Below are 23,693 nucleotides of genomic sequence, written 5' to 3' on the forward strand. Positions count from 1 at the left end.
GCAGGTCCCTTAGGCTCTGTTTGCTTTTTTTCAATCTTTTTTTTCTTTTTGTTCATCAGCTTCGATAATTTCCATTGCCCTGTCTTTAAGTTTACTGATTCTTCTGCCTTTGAATCCCTCTAGTGAATTTTCCATTTCAGTAATTGTACTTGTCAGTTTCAGAATTTCTTTTTGGTTTCTTTTTATCTCTTTATTGATTTTTTTTTCCATTTTGTTCACATATCGCTTTCTTGAATTTCTGCACCTATTTCTTTAGTTCTTTGAGCATTTAAGACAGTTTTTTAAAGATTTTATTTTTAAGCAATCTCCACACCCAGTGTGAGGCTGGAACTAACAACCCCAAGATCAAGAGTTGCATGTTCCACTGACTGAGACAGCCAGGCTCCCTTTAAGACAGTTGTTTTAAAATCATTGTCTGAGATATCTGCCATGAAGTCTTTCTCAGGGAGAGTCTGTTGGTGTTTTTTTTCCCCCTTGAATGAGTCATACTTTCCCGTTTCTTCGTATGGTTTGTGATTTTTTTGGTTGAACACTGGACATTTGAATATAATAATGTGGTATCTCTGGAAATCAGATTCTCTCCTTTCCCCAGAGTTTTCTGGGATTTTTGTTACTGTTTTTGGTTATCGTTTGTGTGTGTGTGTGTGTGTGTGTGCGCGCTGTCTTTGTGCTGACGAGCAGTCTGAGGTGTAAATCTAATGTCTTCTTGTGTTTTTGCTGAGGTTTCCTCGGGCATATGTGGTCACTTTCTAATTTTCTCCTTATGTACAGATTCTGTGTCCTAGTCTTTAAAGTCTAGCTCCAGAAAGGGGAGAAGGGAAAAATAATGGTGGGATCAAAGGGGTCTAGCCCTTTAAATCTCCTGACAGTTTAACTGGAGGGAGAAGATTTTGCAACAATGAGGGGAGGTACAACAACGACTACCTGCCTTTTTTTTTTTTTTTTCTGCACCTGTGATCAGAAGCAATAATCAGCAATCAGAGCACAAATCTCCAATATTTGGAGGACAAGGTCCTTTTTACTCACCCTGATTCTTCCAGGCTGTGTGCAGGCTGCTTCAGGAACATATGCACAGCTGTCTGCCATGTGACCAGGTTTGGGGTATGGAGAGCCGCTACTGTGCTTAGAGCTGGAATTGACCAAAATTAACCACAATTTACCACCGAGGCCTTCCCCTGGAAGTGGGAAGTCTTCTTCAAAGACTTCAGAGCTCCCCAACAATTCCATCAGACAGATGGTGCCCGTGCAAGTGTTGTCTAGGTGGGGAGAGAGAGTCCTGGTGCTTCCTACTCTGCCATCTTCCAGAATCCTCTCCTTGACCTTTATTTTTAAACTGTTTGTTTCTAAATTTCTCTCCTGTGCAAATGTAGAGGCTGCAGGCAGCCGGGAAATTGCAGGATGCCCCAACACCCATGTCCTTGGTGGAGGGATAGAGCCTGTACCGTCACCCAATCCCCATCAGTCCTTTGCCTTGGTGATTCTTTCTGCTCCTCATGGCAAAATGGAGGGAGCATTCAAACCCTGGGAAGCTGGTCCTCTGAGGCATTTGGATCTTGTTGTAAAGAGAAATAATTTGCTACTTATGTGTCTTCGTGGTAGTCTCTTCCCTGAGTTCTTAAGGGTGTCCTGCGTATTGCTGGGCCTCAGCATCCTCCTCTTGAAATGGACAGGTCAGTGTTGCCCCAAAGAGAGACATACCCAGTAGGAGTCAATACGATTATATTTTAGGAGGTGTGCAGTCAGGGCTTTCATGCAAATTGAATCATAAAGTGAGAACATTGTCATCTTTTCAGTTCTCATTAATCCTTCCTGATTAGTCAAGGAGAAAGTCTCCGTTGGTGCTGAATTAGTGCTTCTCACACTCCTGGTCTCCTTTTCAGCAACGGGAGTCCAGGCCCCAGGTCAGAGCCCTGGGCAGGTGGTAACTTCTTCTAGTTCAACAGCACCATTTTTTTTTTTTCTTGAGGGTTATCTTCTGTTCATGGTGAGCCATAGTTTAGAAATAAAGTTAAATGGGAGATGATTTTTAGAAAAGTTTTAAAGAAGTGACATTCTTCTGATTCTCGGATCAGGCAAAAATGTCCTCCACTATGGGTAAAGAGTCATAGAAATTGTATGCCTCTCCCTAATGGGCGAAATCGTGAGATATAAACTTTAAGTTTTATTTTTGCAATGTTTAGGACTTCTTAAGCGACTGGTTATTTTTTGTAAGCAGAAAGATAATAAAGATCTATGGAAATGGGAGTTTCCTTTGGAAAGAAGACCATTTGTTGAAGGTAGTATGGTGCTTCGGTTAGTAAAAAGTCTCTGGATAGGTCTTATTTTACCCATTTATTTAAAAATTGTCCGTTTTTCACTGAGGTATAATTAACATAGGACATTATATTAGTTTCAGGTGGACAACTTAATGATTCAGTATTGATATATATCGCAAAATGGTGTCCACAATAAGTGACATCCATCCCTACAGTTACAGAAAAATTTTTTTTCTTCTGTTGAGGACTTTGAAGATCGGTCTCTTAATGATTTTCAAATATGCAGTAGAATATTATGAACTGTAGTCATCCTGCTGTGTATTATATCCTCGTGATGTGTTTATTTTATAACCAAAAGTCGGTACCTTTTGATTTCCTTCACCCATTTTGTCCACCCCCACCAGCACTCCTTGGCAACTAATCTGTTCTCTGGATCTTTTGTTTGGTTGGTTGGTTGGCTGGCTGGCTGGCTGGCTAGGTTTTTTTTGTTTGTGTTTTTTTTTTTAACTCCGTGTGTGAGTGAGATCCTACGGTATTTCCCCTTCTCTGACTGACTTTGTTCCGCAGAAATCCCGAAACTAAATTCCTTTGGGATTCTCACCAAAGGATGGTTGGAGACAAAGTGGGGATTTCCAGACCTTGGCTTCCTTTCCAGTTTGGTGGAACTGTGCTGAGCCTGGGCCTGTGTGAGAGCAGCTGGGAGAGCCACAGAGCCTGCCAAGGAACAGGCTGGAGGCGGAAGTGTTAGTCATTGGGGGATACCCACAGGGTTTCGTCTAAATACGGCTGTCTTGGTGGCTTTCCTGTCCCCAACCTTTCAGAGGGCAAGAATCACTTGGGTCTGGTTTACTGGAGAAGCAGGGTGCCAAGTGCAAGGGAACACAGAACCAGTCTCCCCCAGCTGGGAGTGGAGAACTGGTGTCATCGTGCCTAGAATATTAGTTCCCAAGCTTGTCAGCACATGAGAATCACATGGGGAGCTTCCAGAAGTACCGATGCTGATGTTCCACCCCTAGAGACAATGCTGTTATTGGCCCAGGGTGTGGCCCTTTGGAATTTTTGAAAGCACCCCCCCCCCCCATTATTCTAACGTGCAAACAAATTTGTGAACTCCTGACGTGACCTGACAGATCCCAGGAGAGCCTTCTGGAGGCCCAGGAACATGTTGGGTAAAAGCCTCATGGAGGCGTCACCAGCCACTTCATGTGGGTGCTGGGCCCAAGCTGCCAGGGCTGAGTGGGAGAGGCAAGGCCACTACCTGGTCCCCTGCTGGCTCTAGGGGACCCCGATCCCAGAGGAGAGCTCAAGCCTTTTGAGCAGGAAGGTGGTAGGGGTGAAGGAGGTGACTTAGAGCCTAGTGATACGGGCTGGGACCCAGATTCCCCAGTTTGCAGTGAGGAGAAGAGAGAGGCCTCGTTGGATCTGGGACAGGTACCACCCAGGCCTGAGGCCCAGGGTGTAGGCTTGGGCTGCTCCACCCTCTCTGGATCCCTCCCCACCCCCCACCTGTGCACCCCACCCCCTAGAGGGGCTGCAAGGCCAGGAGACCTTTGTTCACCTGCAGGCTCTCTAGAAGTGGCCTGGGCAGATCCCCCTCACTGCTGGGAGCCTCAGTTTCTGCATCAATAAAGGCCTGTAACTGAGTTTTAAGTCCTGGAGGAGCCTGACATTGTGAGGATAATGGAGATGGTGGTTTTCAAAGGAACAGTCACCCCCACGTCCTCATCCCCCCACAGGGGTCCTGTGTCAAGGACCCCTCTTGTCTGCTCCACTGGCTTTTGTGGTTGAGGGAGGAAATGGCTGCCAACATCTTTATTTTAATGTTTATTTCTGAGAGAGAGATAGACGGAGGGAGGGAAAACACAAGTGGGGGAGGGGCAGAGAGAGAGGGAGACTCAGAATCCAAAGCAGGCTCCAGGCTCTGAGCTGTCAGCACAGAGCCCGCTGTGGGGCTCAAACTCATGAACTTCAAGATCATGACCTGAGCCTAAGTCAGATGCCCAACTGACTGAACGACCCGGGTGCCCCTTCTGCTACCATCTTTCTGAAGGTGTCCCCCCAGGAAACCCTCCAGTGAAAAGAGGGCCATTCCTAGGGTGGGGCTGCATCGGCCTTCTAGAAAGAGCCCACTGGGTCAGTCTGGGTCACTGGGTCAGGCACCCAGGCTGAGACATCCTCTGAAGCCTTAGACTGTAACCAGCCACCCTTCAGGGAAGGCAGAGGCCCAGATCTCGTTACTTCTTTCAGGGCTTGGCATTGGGCATTCTGAGAGGGCTTGAGGGCCTCTGTGGGTCGGGTCCATCCCAGGGTCCCCAGGCCTGACTGTCCACTCAGTCCTGAGAAGCCAACTTCAGCGGCATTTTTCTTTCTCACTTGCGGGATATTTCTGTCCACGTGTCTAAGGTTTCTGTCCTGACAGAGGGTGCCTTTCATATGACCCCACCAACCACGGCCTTTCTGGGGCTGAGGCTAAACCCAAACCCTTTTTTACCTCTGTCCCTCTCTCCTCACTGGCCATCCTCAGCCTCCCCCTTCTGTCCTCTCTTCTCCCACCCGGGCCCAGGGGCAGAACCCAGGCCTGCCGGTGCTGTGTGGACGAGGCTTCTGGCCTCCCATGGGCCCTTCTCCTTGGCCTGACCCTTCCCACCAGCCCCGGGAACAGGGAAGGCAGGTGGGAGACCCCCTGGTAGAGACAAGGAGACGGGACCCAACAAGCCAGTGGACCCGTCAGCCCCCCGTTTCCCTTTTCTACCCAGCCTTCTGGGTGCTCCCCCATAATCCATGCCTGGGGAGTCAGGAAGAGGGAAGAAGCCAAAGGAACATGGCTGAGAAGCTTCGGACTCAAGCTGTGTCCTCTTTGCTATCCCTCCCTTCCTTCTTTGGACCCTTGCTACGGGCTGGGGCTATGGAGGAAACAACAACAACGCAGTTGTAATCATAGCTAACCTGTCTCGAGCCTGTCTAGTGGGCCGGAAGCCATGTCAGGGATTTTGCCTGCTTCATCTCCCAACAACCTTGCCCGGTAGATATTAGGACGCCCATCACAGACACTGTTGGTGTTCCCTCTCACTCACCTGCTTTGCCCCTAGCCAGCCAGTGCACCCATCCCCCATCCACTGTGGTCCCAGGCCACCAACATCAGCACCCTTCTGGAAGGGTTGCCGTTGGCTAACAGGAATTACTTCATACAGAGATGCCTCCCTCCCCCACACCATGGGTATGACCCATAGCCAATGACTGACTGATATGGGGGTGTAATGACCCAGCCTCCTTGCCTCTTAACAGGACAGACTCTGTGGCATCGTTCACATTCCAGAGCTCCCCCCACCCTGTCCCACCCCACGTGTTAGGCTGAAGCAAGACTTCCCTTACCCTCTCAATACATGACTTTTGCAGGAGCCCCTCTTGTCTTGAGCTCCGCTTCTAGAAGCCTGATCTACAACATCCCCATTTTACAGATGGAGAAACTGAGGCAGCAAGAGACTTAAGTAACCTTACCAAAGCCATATAACTGGCAACTAGTAGAGACTCAGATCCAGGGCCCTGGTGCAAGGTGTCTGCTCTTATCTGGAATCAGGCACTGCCCCTGCCCTCAAGGTATCACCAACACGCAGAGGGAAGCAGGTGGGCCAAGAGAAAATGACAGGGCACAAGATCTGCTGTGGAGGAGAAAGAAGAGAGCGCTAAGGGGTGAAGGCCAGTGGCAGGGGGCGGGGGCATGACAAGGTCTCGGAGGGCAGACGGGAAGACTTTCTGGAGAAGAGAGCAGGAGGAGGAGTTGCACAGGTGAGAAGAGACAGGAAGGGGCACCGCAGGGAGAGGAAGTCATGTGATCCAAGCAGGAAGATGGGAAGGTGGGGCTGTGAGCGCTGCCCATGGGCAGGGCCGCAGGTGCGTGAGAGGGCCAGGAGGTGGCCAGCAACCAGGTGGGGAGGGACAATTTATTTATTCATACTTTGAACCTTTCCTGGTGGCCTGACGTGTACCTACTCTGGGGCAGGCATATTAACATGCTGTGACTTTATCTGAGAGGTGTTGGGAAGCTGATAGGAGGTTCAGACAGAAACGAGGCCAGACCAGAGCTGAGTGTTAGAGAGAGCTCTGGCCACAGGAATGTGCACGCGTGATATGAATGCTGTTCCGTGTCATCCCACATCCCTCAGCCTCTTCCCTCTTAATGGCTGCGTAGAACTGCATTGTTGTATGGATGTGCCACAGTTTAACCAGTTTCTTTTCAACGGACAGTTAGGGTTTTTTTTTTTTTTTCTAAACTTTTACGGTTATAAACAAGGGCACATTAAGTATTCCTGAACATAAGTTATTTTGCACATTACGAATATATCTGCGAGCTAAGTGCCTGAGCATGGAATTGCTAGGTATGGTTATGTGACATTTGAAGTTTCCATAGATAAAGTTGTATTCGTACATGCTCCCACTAGCAGTGCATCAAAATGCCTGTTAATTCACAACCTTGCCAGCTCTATAGTTTGACCATCTTAGAGCTAGAAAATGGTATGTCTGTTGTAGTTTTAGCATGTATCTCTTTCATTTCCTGTGAAGTCAAACATCTTCTCATAAATGCTCAAGAACTATTTGTATTTCCTTTACGGCAAACTGTTCGTGTTCTTTGCCCACTGTTCTGTCAGCTGCATTGGACTTTCTTCTTATTGATTTGCAGTAACTCTTGATATATTAAAAACATTCAATCTTTGATAACTTGCGGATATTTTTTCCAGGTTTTCATTTCTCTTTTCACTTTATTTGCCATGTTCTTTGGCAACACAAAAATCCTAATTTGTATCTGACCAATTTCATTCCATTTTTCTTTTATGGTGTCAGACCCTAGACCCTCTCTACTCCGAAATTATGTCGATAGGCTTTTCCGCATGTGTTTCTCCAGCACTTAAAAATTTTTAAGTTCTTTGTTGTCAAATCTAGCACATAGGAAAAAATGCAGGAAATTCAACAAGAGCTTCATGAGTTGTTATAAATTGAATACTTGTAGTCTCCTAGTACCTTTATGGTTTAACTTCTTACATTTAAATTTTGGCCTCATTTAGACTTTATTTTGGCATAATTCGAGGGACAGAAATCCATATTTATTGAAAAAGAATAACTTTTTAAATGTCATGGAATATTTTAAAATTTGTCATATGCCAAGCAAAAAAGGAAAATTTCAACATATTTCCCTAAAGCAGAAATTGCATAGAACTTATTCTTTGCACGGTACAGTAAAAAAAAAAATTAATGGCAAAGGTTTAAAACATATCTCACCCCTCTATTAAATGAGTCAGTTTAAAATTATAATCTACTAGTAACGTGATATAAATTTGATATAAACTTGACATAAATTTATGGAAATTTGCCAAAAGTGTTCTCTCTTATTATTATTATTTTTTTTTAATTAAAAGACTAGAACTGATTTAAACAATAAACTGACTCATAAGCTTAACAAGGAACACTCTCAGTAAATCAGGGAAGATAAGTCAGGAGATTAAAAAATTATAAAAGGAAAAAAGGAAAAATTCTACAGAATTAATAAATGAACATGAAAGTGTGTTTTCTCCTTTTAAACATAAGAGATAGCAGCTGCTGGCCCATCTAATAAGTAGAAAAAGACAAAGCAAAATAAACTAAATTAAATGTGAAAGATGCAAGATTTCTAAGTATAGGAAGATATCATCTGCAAGTGTGTGCTCTATTAAAGTTTGAACATTCTTGGCAAAATGCAGTTTTCTCACAAAAACATAAAGTGCCAAAAGTTAATAAAAAATAAGTGTCAAATGAAAATTTTAAGTTGTCAAGTTTGATTTTTTTTTTTTTTAACCGTTCAAACAATTTGAACAGCGTTGAAAAGGACTTTGGCTTTCACTTGGGGTCAGGGGGGCGGCTCTGTGTGCCGGAGGCACCTGCCTTGGGTCACAGTGTGACAGTGATCCCAGGCCCTCTGTGGAGGATGTCGGGGCAGGGAAGAGAGGCACCAGGTCTGCTGGTGCAGGAATCCAGGTGAGAAATGGTGGTGCCAGGTTCCCATCTTTGGCCTGAGCTCGAAGAAACAGGAGGCCGCCCTTCACTGACCTGGGGACGGTGGTGGTGCACGCAGGCAGTTTGGGAGGGGGACAGGGAGGCCAGGATTGCCATTGGGAGCGGGGGACATTTTAAAATGCATACAGGACATCCAAGAGGCGTAGTTGTGAGAATTGAAACCGCTGAGGCCGAAAGGCCCTTGCCTGGCACTGAGCCCGTATTCTTTGTGCTGAATGTTCAGTTCTTTCCATCGAACGTGGCGTTTGGTCCCCATAACACACATGCAAACGTTCAACTAACATGTAGAAGAAAATATGTCCTCCATATGTATGAATTACTTTTTGATTTGAATGTTTAGCCTCTCTCTGTCATACTTAATGCACGTGTTTATCCTTTTTGCTTGCCTTCCTGCCTCTATTTTAGTTTTATTATTTAACATAATGGAGGGAACTGCCATTTCTATGAGCCAACACTGATAATTTCTTGGCCCATTTATCACCATGTATTTATCTTCCTTACACATTGGGGAAATGTCTACTCTTATTTTTAATGTAAATGTCTTTACGGTTTTGTTTGTTTGTTTGTTTGTTTGTTTGTTTGTAAAAATGTGCCTATTAAAAAGTTTGAGGGGCACCCGGGTGGCTCAGTCAGTTAAGTGTCTGACTTCAGCTCAGGTTCATGAGTTCGAGCCCCACATCGGGCTCTGTGCTGACAGCTCAGACCCTGGAGCCTGCTTTGGATTCTGTGTCTCCCGCTCTCTCTCTCTCTCTCTCTCTGCCCCTCTCTCCCCTGCTCACGCTCTGTCTCTCTCTCTCTCAAACATAAACATTACAAAAAATTGTTTTTAAAGTTTGAATGTCAAAGTGGTCCGAAAGAGTACAGCGTAAAGGGTTCTCCTTTGCCTGTGTTCTCCACGTCCCCTGCCCGGACATAGTCCGGTCACCAGTTTGTTGTATAGGCCTAGAGTGGGTCTCTGTGTATGCAAATACACACACATTTGAATTTACTTATAAGGATATACTTTGGAGCTTTTTTCCCTTGGCGTAACATTTTTATGGTTCCTCCTCGTAGCATGTGTCCGTACTTTGCTCCTTTTCGTTGCCGAATCACATTGCACTGTGTAAATGTACTATATTTTGCTTCTCCGTTTGTAAGCTTTTGGACATTTGCATGGCTTTCGCCGTTGGGCTGTTACGGATAACAAACATTTGTTCGCACGTTTTTGTGCAAACGTCTGTTTTCGTGTCTGCTGGAGGGAGATCTGGGAGTGGAATTGCTGGGTTATGTGTTAACTCTCGGGGGTAACATTTTAAGGACCTGCCACACTTTTCCAAAAAGTGGATGTGCTCCATTTCACGTCCCCGCCAGCAGCATGTAAACTTCCCATGTCTCCTTATCCTCACAGACGCTTGTATGGTCCTTTCGTTCGTTATGGCCGTTCGGGGGGAGGGGGTGTGTGAAATGGCAGCTGGTTTCCATACAGAGCATTTTAACTTAATTACTTAATTAAAAAAAATAATTCCTTAAATTTAAACCACTTGTATTACCGTGTGTGTTAATACTATGTGTTTTTCCATATGTCTTCTCTTCATACCGTTGATTCGCTGGTGAGTTTTAAGTGAGTGTGAAGCTAATTTGATTCCATTCCTGTGGCCAGTTTTTTTTCTATTTTTAATACCGTTCCATAAAGTGTTAATGATCGGTGCTTTATAAGATGTTTTACGATGGTTGGAAGCCTCCCCATTATTGCCTGCCTCTCCCAACAAATAGTCTTTGATATAATTGCCTTCATTTTTTTCTTGTTTTATCTAATATGTTTATTACGAAATACTTATTATGAAATATTTAAGGCATATGAACACTTGTCGTGTCTGCCCTTTTTTCTCTAAATGACTGTTATTGTAATTTTATCAAGCTATCCAAAGTATCCTGCTGTAATTTAAGTGGTTCTGCCTTAAATCTACATATTTACTTAGAGGGTTTTTTTTTTTTTTCTTTTACTCTCTCTGGTCATAGCCAGGTTTGTCTTAGTCATTTCAGGCTGCCGTAACTGAACACCCCAGGCTGGGTGGCTTACATGACACACGTTTATTTCTCATGGCTCTGGAGACTGGGAAGTCCCAAGATCAAGGTGCCAGCAGATCCAGTATCTGGTGAAGCCACTCTTCCTTTGTAGATGGCCACCCTCTCCTTGTATCCTCGTGTGGCAGGGACCAGAGAGGAAGCAGGCTTTCCCCTGCCTCTTCTTGGAAGCTCTCTGAATCCATCATGAGGGCTCCGTCCTCATGACCCAAGAACCAAAGGCCCTGCCTCCAAATACAGTCACACTTGGAATTTGGGCTTTAACGTATAAATGGGGTGGGGGGGGGGAACACAAACCTGTCTAGTTACCTTTTTTTTTTCAAAGATTTTTTTAAGTTTATTTATTTTTGAGAGAGAGACAGAATGAGCAGAGGAGGGACAAAGGCAAGGCTGCAGGGGTGGGGGGGACCCAGGCTCCAAAGCAGGCTCTGTCGACAGCAGGGAGCCCCGTGCAGGGCTCAAACTCACGAACCCGTGAGCTCATGACATGAGCTGAAGTCGGAAGCTCAACTGACTCAGCCACCCAGGCGCCCCTCTGTTACTTACCTTTGTTTATGTGAGAGGGCGCCATATTTATGTGGGTTTACCTAAAGCCCTGGGGCTTGGTAAGTTACAGTCCTCACTTCATAGACACACAGTCAGGGCACACACTCATCTTCTGTCTTGCTTGCTTTCTTCCATGTACTTCTCCGCCACCTTTCTTCTTGCCCATCCTCTGTTGTTAGACAGCGTCTCTTAGGCATGTGCGCCAGACTGTCATTTCATTGTGTTCCTGGTGAGGCAGCGGGCCATGCCTCTGGGTTTTCTCATGAAGAGGAAGGTTTACTTGTGACCGCCTAAAAAAAATACATCAAATGTAATAAGAAAGAAAACCGCAAATCATACCCTTTTGGGAGTTTTACTGGGAAAGGAAATTGGCATCTGTCGTGAGGATTCTTCCTTTTTCGTCCAAATGAATTGGCTGTCATAAGTCTGCTGGATTTGAAGGGTACACTCTGATGCCACAAGTCACTGTGGGGTGAATGTCCAAGTTGGAGGAGGAAGAGGGGCAGCCTCTGGGCCACATGTGGTAGGAGGTGACGCCAGAGAGGGTCGGGCTATACACAATCCAGGGACAAGAGGAGCCGTGGTTGGGGAAGAACAAGATCGGTGCATGAGGGCAAGGGGACTCTTCTGGATCGAACACCTACCTCAGAGGTATCTCCAGAGGAGGGGTAAGGGCTGGTGCCTTCCAAACAGCATTCCTCTTGGGATCTGGAACATTGAGGAGAGCACCCTGTCTCCTCTCTTTAGCAGCCTGCCCTATGGAAACAACCTGAAAATCACCTCATAGCACAAGACTTGGCCCAGGTACTCATGAGACCATCTCTGCGGACACCCTCGAACATCTAGGATGAACCGGGAAGCCAAGTAGGTGACCTCTACCCTTTGCCCCCTCTCTTACCCTCCCACCCACTCCCTCACTCCCCTGCTACTCCCTACCAGCTGCTCCCTACCCAGATTACCCAGGTTTACCTCTCTGGGCTGCCCCTGATATAACAAGCCTACCCTTAGCCACCATTCAGCTTGAGAGTGAAAGTCATGAGACACAGAAAATCAGGAAGGGCCTTGAGACGGCATCTGATTTACCCACCTTATAGATGATGTGACTGAGGCCCAGATAGAGAATAGACTTGCTCAAGGCTATGCTATGAGTGTATCAGCTAGGATAGGCCAATAACAAACAACCACCAATGTCCTGGTGGCTTATGACAACAAAAGCTTACTTCCTGATCCTACTTCTTGTCTATCGTCAATGAACTGGGACCTCTGTTCCGCATAATCCTCTTGCTGGACCCAGGCTAAAGGAGCAGCCAAGATCTGGAATACTGCTGGTCCCTGTGGTAGAGGGAAAGAGAGAGCATGGTGAATCACGCACTGGCTCTTAAAACTTCTGCACAGACATGACATGTGTCATTCTTCAGCATATTTCATTGGCCAAAGCAAGTGTTGTGGCCATACCTGATGTCAAGAGAGCAGGGAAGTGCAATCCTTCCAAGGGCCTAGAAAGAGGAGAAAGAGAATATCTGTGAACGGGCCTAATGCTGACCACAGAGAATTAGATACAGAGCCGGGTCAAGAATGCTCGTCTCCTAACTTTGGGGCTGAAGATCTTTCTACTATAATCCTCTGTCTCCAAGGCTATTTTCATAGAAATCTCAATGACCAATCATAATGTAATGTGCTCTTTCTCCCAGGGATGGTTACCCTTAAAGAGCTTGATGCTGTACCCCGAGGGGATCGAGCACTAATGGTAGAGATAAAGGCGTTGTGTCAGACCGGCAGGAGGACACATTTGAAGATGAAAGGACTTCCACAGAAATGATACCGTCCAGGCGCACCTCACTTCTGCCTGACGCCTTGTTGTCCTGGCTGATTTCTTTATGGACATCATGGACTTTGAACACTGTAGCCCGGAAAAGAAGCTGCACCCTGGGCCATAACCACATCCTCTTACCAAGATCACACAAAGTCCGGGGACTTGTCTGGTGCCATCTAGGGCTCCAAAGCCTCAGAAATGTACAGACCTGACAGGCGATAAATCTCAATTCTGAGCCTGGCTCTGTCATGGACTTTCAGTATGACTTTGGGTACATCCTTTCCCCTTCTTGGCCTCAGTCTTCCGGTCTGTTCAGTGGGGATGGTGATCCCTGCCTGCCCCATGGATGTGAGCATGTTTCATGAATTCTGAAGCTCTGTGTCTGAGAGAGGATCTATTGCCATCAGTCCAGTTGCCAAGGTATGACCAGAGGAGACGGGGGACACGTGCCCAGAGGCCTCTGGTGGGTGGGACTCAAGGGAACAGCTGCCGTCTGAACCTCAGGACACATAGTCCTGTGCCCCAGCCTCTGGGAGTTGCTAAGGCTGCTCCTGGGTGAGCCTCCCACTCTTCTCAGAAGTGGGGTCTCCATAGATGTGGGGATTATATGAGACACATAAAGCACTTAGAACATAGTATGTGCTTTCTAAGTGTTTGCTACTGTTGTTAAGGAAATAATGCCAGAAAGTTCATCTGGAAATGTTACAACATTTTCCACTGTATCATGGACCACCAATTAGTTAACTAATTAGTTAACAACTAATGTTGTTTCCAATTTTATGTATATAAAAAGTCTTGAGGCGAACAGCTTTGCAATTAAAACTTTTATGCACACCTATAATGATATCCTAAGGTTAGAGTGCTAGGAACAGACTTGCCGAATCAAAGGGACTGCATATTTTTTAAGCTTTGCTATGTAAGTGCTCCTGGCCTTATATTGGTATTCCTACCAGCAGGTTGAGAATGCCAGTTTAGAAAAGGAGAAGTTGCTTAGAGAGAGAGCGATGGTTTGTGTTAGATTGGATTCGATTTCACTGAGTAGCAAAAAGCCCTAAAAAATAGTGCTTTAAATAGACATGTATTTCCTTGTCATGTAAGAGAAATTCAGGACGGGTGGAAAGGCTTACCTTATACCTTCTCTGCACTGGCTTCCGCCTCATGATCCAATATGGCTGCCCAAAGTTCAGCCATCATGCTGACATTCCAACCAATAGGAGGAAACAGAGAAAGATGTACAACACTTCCATCTATATCCCATTGGCCAAAACTTAGTAAGATGGCTAATTCTAAATGCAAGGGAGGCTGGGAAATAAAGTCTATTCCAGATGACCAGGAAATATTCAGGGGTTCTGGTCCTAAGGAAGAAGGGAAGAACAGATTTTGGAGGACAACTAGTTGTCTCTGCCATGAGCTTAGCTCAGACAGAGAGCAGCACAAACAGGTCCATGGAAACAAGAAAAACTAAAGCATCCTCGGGAACCATCTGCAGGAGATAAACTGGCCCATTGCAGAGCCAGGACACAGGCACAGATAATTGGGGGATGAGGAAAAGAAGCAAACCGTTCTCTGGGACCAATCCCTGGGCACAGGCATTGAGGCTCCATAAAGAAGCCACTTGTCTGCCTATTTACTGCCCCCCAGATATGGGAGGTGGTTCTTGACTACCCTCTTTGGCTTCCTTCCGGCTGAATTGTCCTCCTATTCACCTGTCTCCCAGCTCACCTGTCCTCCAACTCACCTGCCCCCCCACCCCTGCTCACCTGTCCTCCAACTCACCTGCCCCCCCACCCCCGCTCACCTGTCCTCCAACTCACCCGTTCCCCCCACCCCCGCTCACCTGTCCTCCAACTCACCTGCCCCCCACCCCCGCTCACCTGTCCTCCAACTCACCTGCCCCCCCACCCCCGCTCACCTGTCCTCCAACTCACCTGCCCCCTCACCCCCGCTCACCTGTCCTCCAACTCACCTGCCCCCCCACCCCCGCTCACCTGTCCTCCAACTCACCTGCCCCCCAGCTCACCTCTGCCCCAACTTATCTGCTCCACAGTTCACCTGCCTACCCTATCCCTGCAGGGCCAGCTCCTCATGGACCCCGTTAGCCTCCAGCTGGGCACCAAGAACCTGTGGAGCTTGCTTGTGAGGCTGCTCAGCAAAGACCCACAATGGCTAAATGCCAAGGTGAAGTTCTTCCTCCCCAAGATGGACCTGAGCTCCAGGAACAAGGCCGAGGATGCCACGCAGGGTGTCATGCTACAGCTCAACAGACTGTACACTCAAGGTCAGGCCACTTGGCAGGCGTTCATCCACTGTGTGTGCATGGAACTTGACGTGCCGCTGGACCTGGAGGTGCCACTGCTGAGCACTTGGGGCCATGGAGACGGTAAGGGCAGACATAAGAGGCACAAAGCAGCCAGCCAGCCCCCTGCCATGGGAGCCAGGGAGGCCAGGGGAAGGCTGGGACCCACCCAAGTTACACAAAGACGACATGGTCAAGCCAGGAACAAAATTCTATGTTTCTGAGCACTTTCCAGAGTAAATTCCCTATTTTCACCATATCAGCTGGGGACCTGGAAGATCCCTTCTTCCACTCTGCTTCACCCCAGTTGCCTAGAAAGGCTGGATGCAAGGAGAGAAAGGACCAGTACCTACTTTCAAGCAAGAAATTGCAAATAGCCCATAACTCTCAAGACGTTTCTTTCTTCAGCACGGTCAGGAGCAGTTGTGGGGAGAGCCCTTTGACCTCTACGGGTGGGCAGGTGCATTGAACGCTGTTCAGTTCTGTGGGTGTTTCTTAGCACCTTCTACTTACACAGCGTCGTGCGGAAACAAAACATTGAGGGCCAACAATGTTCCTGGGGAGGAAGTGAGAACTCATAGAAGAACTTAGCACACGGCAGAGCGTAGGATATGCAGGGGGGTTCACAGTGCGCATGCAGGTGTATGATCACACACACCTGTGCACAAACATGCATACATGCAAGCATAAGCCCATACCTATCCGTGCACAGACCTGCACATACGTACACATTTCTGCCGGCAACTGCCTTCACCAGTTGTGTCCCCCACAGGTTGTGGAGCGTCCACTTTATTGCTCCCCTGCTGGGGACCTGCCCTGAGGGATGAGCCCTGAGAGCTGGTCCTAGGGCATCCCGCTGCATCCCTAGACCATGTGGCACTCTCCCCTTCTCTTTCAGGGTTCCCCAGCCAGCTGGAAACTGGTGAAGAAAGCCAACCTGAATCTCAGCTCCACCACGGTGAGAGCTGGAGTTGTGGAGCAGGAGGGGGTGGTAAGCATGCTAAGTCCCCACCTCAAACCCGGAGGAGGATGGTGGTGGCCAGCCAGCTGCTTCCCTTAAACCAGCCTCCTCCACCCTCTAACACATTTGCCTGTATCCCCGCCCCTCCCCGTGGCTCCTAGTCCCGCCTCCTCTCCCTCTGCACCTGTTAAGGCCTTGGCCTGTTCTGATATAACCTGTTCCCAGGGGATCTAAGCTGGAGCCTCCCGAGAGAGTCTGAAGTTGACAGCTCCTGGGCACCTGCCAGAATCATGTCTCGTTTCACTAGGGGAAGTGTGTTCTCACTTCCCTGTCTCTAAGCCTCAGGGCCTCATATTCCAAACCCACAGACTCAGGCCTCCTCCTCATTTAGATACCTTGGGCATGACACTGACCCACGGACCACTGTCCACACCCTGGAACCTCTGACTGATTTTTTGATGGAGTGCGGCAGGGGTGGTGGGGGGGGGGGTCAGTGGTTAAATGGTGACCACCTCAGGATTTATTCACTCTATTCTCCAAACCTTTATGTTCATTTTTTTTTAAACTGTGGTAAATTGCACATAACATAAAACTTCTATCTTAACCATTTTTAAGCACACAGTTCAGTGGTATTAAGTACACTCTCATTATTGTGGGACCGTCTCCACCACCCATCTCCAGAACTCTTTCTGTCTTGGAAAACTGATACTCTATCCCCATTAAACACTAACTCCCCATTCCCCTCTTCTCCAGCCCCTGGGCCCTTTTACTCTCTGTCTTTATGATTTTCACTACTCTAAGTACCTCTTGTAAATGGAATCATTTTGTGACTGGCTCATTTCACTTAGCATAATGTTCTCAAGGTTCCTCCTACATGTTGTGGCAGAATTTCCTTCCTTTGTAAGGCTGAATAACATTCCATTGTATGTGTGTACCACACTTGACTTACCCATCCAACCACTGGTAAACACTAGGCTTGCTTCCACAGTTGGGCCATTGTGAATAATGCTGTTGTGAACATGGGTAAACAAATATTTCTTCAAAATCCTGCTTTCGGTTCTTTCTGAGTATATGTTCAGAATCCAGGGTCATATGGTAACTCTATTTTGAATACTTTGAGGAACTTCCACACTGTTTCCACATTGGCAACACCATTTTGCATGCCCACCGACAGTACACAGGGGTTCCAATTTCTCCACATCCTTGCCGACCCTTGTGGTTTCCTGGTTTGTTTGTTTTTTATAGTAGCTATTGTGATGAGTGTGAGGCGGTACCCATCTCACGGTAGTTTTGATTTCCATTTCCCTAACGATTGGTGATGTCGGCCATTTGTGTGTCGTCTTTGTAGACCAGTCTCTTCAAGTTCTTTGTTCCGTGGTTTTAATTGCCTTGTTTGTTTTGTTGTTGTTGAGTTTAGGGGGTCTCTATATATTCTCAATGTTAATCCCTTTTCAGATACAGGTTTCACAGATACCTTTCATTCTGTAGGTTCTCTTTTTACTCTGTGGATAGTGTCTTTTGATGCACAAAATGTTTTTCACTTTCATGAAGCCTGGTTTGTCTGTTTTTTTCTTGTGTTACCTGTGCCTCAGTGCCATATCTGAGAAATCATTGCCAAATCCAATGTCGTGAAGCTTTTGTTTTATGTTTTCTTCTAAGAGTTTTATTGCTTGAGACCTTATATGTCAGTCCTTGATCCGCTTTGAGTTAATTTTTGTATAGGATGTTAGGTAAGGGTCCAACTTCATTGTTTTGCATGTGGATGTCAAGTTTCCCCAGCACCGTTTGTTGGAAAGATTGTCCTTTCCCCATTAAATGGACGTGGCACCCTTGTCAAAAAGTATGTGACCATATAAGTGAAGGTTTATTTCTGGACTGTCATGTCTGTTTATATGCCAGTGCCACACTGTTTTGATTGCGTAGCTTGCTTGTAAGTTTTGAAATCAGGAAATGTGAGTCCTCCAACAAGGTTCTTCTTTTTTCAGGAGTGTTTTGGCTATTTGGGGTCCCTTGAGATTCCATATGAATTTTAGGATAGGTTTTCCTATTTCTGCAGAAAAGGTTATTGGGATTTGATGGGAATTTCACTGAATCTATAGATCATTTGGGGTAAGATTGCCATCTTAAGAATAGTCTTCCAATGAGCCTAGGATATATTTCCATTTATTTATGCCTTCTTTAATTTCTTTCAACAATGTTTTCTACTTTTCATCGTACAGGTTTTCCACCTGTTGGTGGTTAATTCTTAACCATTTTATTCTTTTGATGCTTTTGTAATTTCCTTTTTAGGTGGTTCATTATGTGTAGAAATGCAACTCATTTTTGTGTGATGACTTTGTATCCGGCTACTTTGCTGAATTCATTTATTCTAAAAAACTTTTTTGTGGAGTTTTTAAGGCTTTCTACATATAAGATCTTCTCATCCATAAACAGATTTTACTTCTTCCTTTCCAATTTAGATGCCTTTTATTTCTGTAGAAGTATGGGCTTTGTACTTATAGCTGTGCTTGGCATTAACATCAACAGGCTTTAACAGAACAGCCACTCCATAATCCCAGCTCCCCAGCAGATCAAAACTATTTGTCCTGGTCCCTGTCCCTTCTGGCTTAAATCATTGAACTGGCATAACTATCACATGGCTATGGCCAAGCCTGATTGATATTTAGCCAGTGAGTCCCTTATTAATAGAGAACTTGGGGAGCCTGGGTGGCTCAGTCGATTATGTGTCTGACTCTTGATTTCAGCTCAGGTCATGATCTCACAGTCATGGGATCAGGCCCCGCATCGGGCTCTGCATTGATGGCGTGGAACCTGCTTGGGATTCTGTCTCTCCATCTCTCTGCCCCTCCCCCACTTACAGGCACACGCTCTGTCTTTCTCAAAATAAATATATAAACATTTTTTTAAATAGAGGACTTATTGGAATATTGAAATACTTTCAAACAGGTTCCAGTTCCTCTTTGGGATCCCCGAGTCTCCTGTAAGCCAGCACCTATAAAAAGTCAACCAAGGAGTGCCTGGGTGGCTCGGTCATTGAGGGTCCAACTCTTCTTTTTTTTTTTTTTTTTTTTTTTTTTTTTAGTGTCCCACTCTTGATTTTGGCTCAGGTCATGATCTCACGGTCGTGGGATTCAGCACCTGCACACTGAGCGTGGAGCCTGATTAAGATTTTTTTCTCTCTCTCTGTCCCTCTCCTGCACTCTTGTGCATGCATGAGCGCTCTCTCTCTCTCTCTCTCTCTCTCTCAAATATAAACAAATAAAGAAAATCTTTTGAAATAAATAAATAATAAAAAAATTTTAAGTTAACACCTGGCAATGCAAGGGACCTGTCAGGCTTGCTCTGATTGGTCACTAATGCCTGGCTGTAGGAATATCCCACATTACTTCTTCAAATTCTTCCCTAAGTCCTCTTTCCCTTCTTCCTCCCCTCCATTCTCGCTCCCTTTCCTTCTTGTTTTCCTTCTCCCTTTCTTCCTTTCCCAACCTCTTTAGAAAGGCATTAAAGTGACTGTTGACAATCCATAACCGACAAGAATTCGTGAAACCATTAAGGGAAGCATTAAACCAAATGTGGAAGATGTGAAATGAGGGCGATAAAACACACGGGCACAAGAGAGAGGGCACAGGCCTGGCCCATTGGAAACTCCACTTTTCTAACCAGCAGTGGCCTCGACAGACCTGGGTCTTTCCCAAGCCATGCAGTGCTTGGGGCCACGTGTTCCCAAGGCTGCTGGCTGTGGGCCCAGCTCCCTGCAGCCTGGGAGATCCCCAGCCCAGAGCCTCCAGGCCTCTAACACAGGCCTGAGACCCACTTCTGCAAAGAGAAGCTGGCGTTGATGCAGCCTTTGCCCGTCGCTCAGTCCCTGGGTGTGGAGACACTTGTCTGCCTGCTACGTATTTGTGGACTGGAGCTCCCCAAAGGTGCTTGGTGCCCCCTTAGCCCAGGCTCCCAAATGTCATCCCTTACCCTTCTTTCATTCTTTCCAGGCCTCAAGCGGCCTCATCAGAGCTGTGGGTCCTCACCCCGCCCGAAGCAGTGTAGGAAGCAGCAGCTAGGTGGGTACGAAGGTGAGGAGAGACCCAGATGTAAGGATTGGATTACCTTGGGGCTAGGGCACAGATCCTGGACTCTGTGCCCTGTTGACAAGCCTCCAAGGGCCCGGTGACTCTTGTTTTCCAAGCTTCTGGTAGATATGGACTGGAGGTGTTGGGTGGGCAGAGGAGAGGCTGGGTCTGGCAAGGAGGACCTCCCCCACAGGAGGCCACAGGGCCTTCTCCAGAGATGGTGCAGCTGAAGGAGCTTGAAGCACCCCCAGTAGATTGCAGCTTCATCATCTGGGCTCTTACGGGGACACCATTTCCTCAGGATTGAGGGAACCTCAGGGAGGTGACCAGCATGACCTCAGACCTGGACCCTCAGTGGCCAGTTTAGACATAGGCGGGATACCAGGGAGACCCCAGCACCACCGCAAGGCCTGGGGACGGCTGAGGACCAGCTAGGCCAGAGGGAGTGGAAAAGACAGAACTGCTCTCTTTTCTCCACCAGTTGTCCAGAAGGGTCCTAATTCTCAACCAGTTGTCCCCAGTATCCCCTGGCAGTGGCTCCAGTCCTTCCCCTGGGCCACCCAAGATCTCCCAGTGATCCAGCAATTAAAAAGTTAGTACCTCGTGCAGTAAGGGCCCAGCTCCAATTCCGACTGGTCAGCGCTTGGGCCTACAGGTTATTAGTGCTCACCCCTGGGCATTGCAGCCCCGAAATATTAGGGAGAGGAATGGGCTACTGAGATACACAGTCTGTTCCAAGAAGATGCTGCAAAGGGAGTGCTCCACTTTTCCTCCCCATCTCATTGAAAGCTTTACACGTATACTGTTGCAGAACAAAGGGAACCACGATCTATGCTTCCCCGGTCGGACTTCCCTATTTAAATGGCCCAAAGGCCATTCTACAGAACCTGTGCTTCTGTAGAACCAGTTCCTTCTAGGGATTTGGTTGGTACAACAGCCCCTGTGCGCTCTTGCCAGCCCTCCCACACCTATATATACACAGCTGAGGCCACAGGCTCCCAACTGCCGGTACTGGGGTGAGGGGACCTGGGGGTGGGGGGCTCCAGCCTTCATGCCTCTCCCTGCCCCTTGCAGAGCTGGCCAAGAGGTACCTGCAGCTGCTGAGGAGTTCTGCCCAGCAGCGCTATGGCAGCAGGACGCGCCGGCCAGGGCAACCCCTTGCCTTCCACCAGGCCTATATCCCGCCAATCCTGCAGTGGAGCCGGGCCACAGCACCCTTCAACACTCAGGAGGGGGCCATCCTGGGGGACCCCAAGGCAGAAGATGGCACTGAGGCGAGCATCCTGGACCTCTTCAACACCAAGGCCGACAAGGGCCCGAGGGTGACGGTGCTCCTGGGGAAGGCGGGCATGGGCAAGACCACACTGGCCCACCGGCTCTGCCAGAAGTGGGCTGACGGCCAGCTGGACCGCTTCCAGGCCCTGTTCCTTTTTGAATTCCGCCAGCTCAACCTGATCACAGAGTTCCTGACGCTGCCCCAGCTTCTTTTTGATCTGTACCTGAGCCCCGAGGCAGGCCCCGACTTGGTCTTCCAGTACCTGGAGAAGAATGCTAAGGGAGTCCTGCTGATCTTTGACGGACTGGACCAGGCCCTCTACCCCCATTCCAGCAAGGACACTGCAGGTCCTGAGGCCCCAAGTCCAGCCCTTGCCCTCTTCTCCGGACTCTGCAAAGGGACCCTCCTGCCTGGCTGCTGGGTATTGGCCACCTCCCGTCCAGGGAAGCTGCCCGACTGTCTGCCCACAGAGGCGGCCATGGTCCACATGTGGGGCTTTGACAGGCCGCGGGTGGAGGAGTACGTGGGCCGCTTCTTCAGTAACCAGCTGTGGCAGGAGGCAGCCCTGGCAGAGCTGAGGGAAAACAGACATCTCCAGAGCATGTGCGCGGTGCCCGCGGTATGCCAAGTCACCTGCCTCTGCCTCTACCATCTGCTCCCAAGCAGCTGTCCAGGCCAATCTGCGGCCCTTCTGCCCACCGTGACTCAGAACTATGTGCAGATGGTATCTACCCTCGGCCCCCGTGGGCACCTGCTTCCCGAGTCCCTGCTGGGCCTCAGCGAGGTGGCCCTGAGGGGTCTGGAGACCGGGAAGGTCATCTTCTCTGTAGGAGACATCCCTCCCCCCATGATGGCCTTTGGGGCTGCCCTCGGCTTGTTGACCTCCTTCTGCATCTGCACAGGCCCTGGGCACCAGGAGACAGGCTATGCCTTCACCCACCTCAGCCTGCAGGAGTTTTTTGCCGCCTTGCACCTGATGGCCAGCCCCGAGGTGGACAAAAATGCACTTGCCCACTATGTCACCCTCAGTTCTCGCTGGGTGCTGCGGACCAAAGCCAGACTGGGCCTCTTAGACCACCTCCCCACCTTCCTGGCTGGGCTGGCATCCCGTGCCTGCTGTCCCTTCCTCAGCCACGTGGCACAGAGGGACGAGGTGTGGGTGGGTGCCAGGCAGGCTGAGGTGATGCAGGCCTTGAGGAAGTTGGCCACCCGCAGACTCACGGGACCGAAGGTTGTGGCACTCTGTCACTGCGTGGGTGAGACCCAGGAGCCTGAGCTGGCCAGCCTCGTGGCCCAAAGCCTCCCCTGTCACCTGTCCTTCCACAATTTCCCACTGACCTATGCTGACCTGGCTTCCCTGAACAACATCCTGGGGCACAGGAATGCCCCCATCCAGCTGGATTTTGAAGGCTGCCCCCTGGAGCCCCACTGCCCTGAGGCCCTGGCAGGCTGTAAGCAGGTAGAGAATCTCAGGTGAGCTGTTTTGCTGAGGGAGGCTGGGTACGAATCTCAAACATCAGAACAGATAGTCTGAACTACCGCTTAGCCTGAGAGCCGGTGGGGAAGCTCCATGCCTCGCCAAGACCTTAGGGTCCAGTTGGCCCTCCTTTTGCTGAGGTTGCTAGGCTTTTAGTCTCCCCCTCCCTCTCAGCCGTGAGCTGGAGCCTCCGCGTCCAGAAGTGGTTTGACTTCTGGCAGGCTACTTAACCTCTCGGCCTGAGTTTCTTCCTCCCTAAAATGAATTCGTGGTAATACCAACTGCGTGGGGTGGTTGGGAGAGGGGGTAAGAGAATACGGGGAAGACCCTCCTTAGCCAGTGCCTGGCTCATGGTGGAGGCTCAGTATGTGTAGTAGTAGCTGGAGAAAAGGTGAGGCTCATAACAGAGAACCCTTCCCCCCCGAATACAGTGGGTTAAATAATGTTGAATTTTGTTTCGCTGCCACGGGAGACCCAGAGGTCAGTGGTCCAGGTCGGTGAGATGGCTCAGCTCTGTGTGGTCCTGCAGGGACCCAGATCCCTCCCACTGTCTCTCCATCATCTCCTTGGGCGTCTGAATCTGCATGGTCAAAGCTGGGTCATGGGCATATCCGTGTTCTGGCTTAGGGGAAGGGAAGGGGAGCATATACTCGATACACCCAGTGTATTAAAGCCCACACACGTGGACACAGAGCACATTCTTTCCACTCACATTCCAGTGGTGACAACATAGTCATATAGCCACCCTGGGCTGCAAGGGAGGCTGGAAATGCCATCTCTGACTGGGAAACCACGTTCCCAATTGGAGCTCTATCAGTGGAGAATGGGTGTCAATGGACAGTTAGCAGTGTCTGCCATAATATGTATTTATTACTACTACGAACAGCAACTAC

General features: G+C 48.3%; 1 protein-coding gene across 12 annotated transcripts in view; it reads left to right on the forward strand.

Annotated features, from left to right (window-relative positions):
* Positions 1-23,693, forward strand: part of NLRC5 (NLR family CARD domain containing 5) — an 87,425-nt gene that overhangs the window by 14,021 nt on the left and 49,711 nt on the right. For 5 of the 12 annotated variants that reach the window (XM_045442835.1, XM_045442837.1, XM_045442826.1 and 2 more), the window contains exons 2-7: positions 11,658-11,774; positions 12,602-13,143; positions 14,797-15,103; positions 15,918-16,010; positions 19,970-20,050; positions 21,122-22,796. In XM_045442835.1, the coding sequence (XP_045298791.1) occupies positions 14,809-15,103; positions 15,918-16,010; positions 19,970-20,050; positions 21,122-22,796 (2,144 nt within the window). In that variant the 5' untranslated portion in view covers positions 11,658-11,774; positions 12,602-13,143; positions 14,797-14,808. The remainder of the gene's footprint in view (positions 1-11,657; positions 11,775-12,601; positions 13,144-14,796; positions 15,104-15,917; positions 16,011-19,969; positions 20,051-21,121; positions 22,797-23,693) is intronic. The other 7 variants (XM_045442838.1, XM_045442832.1, XM_045442833.1 and 4 more) reach the window with 5 other exon arrangements.

The sequence above is a fragment of the Leopardus geoffroyi genome, chromosome E2, assembly GCF_018350155.1.
Source record: "Leopardus geoffroyi isolate Oge1 chromosome E2, O.geoffroyi_Oge1_pat1.0, whole genome shotgun sequence".
In the NCBI taxonomy this organism is placed as follows: domain Eukaryota; kingdom Metazoa; phylum Chordata; class Mammalia; order Carnivora; family Felidae; genus Leopardus; species Leopardus geoffroyi.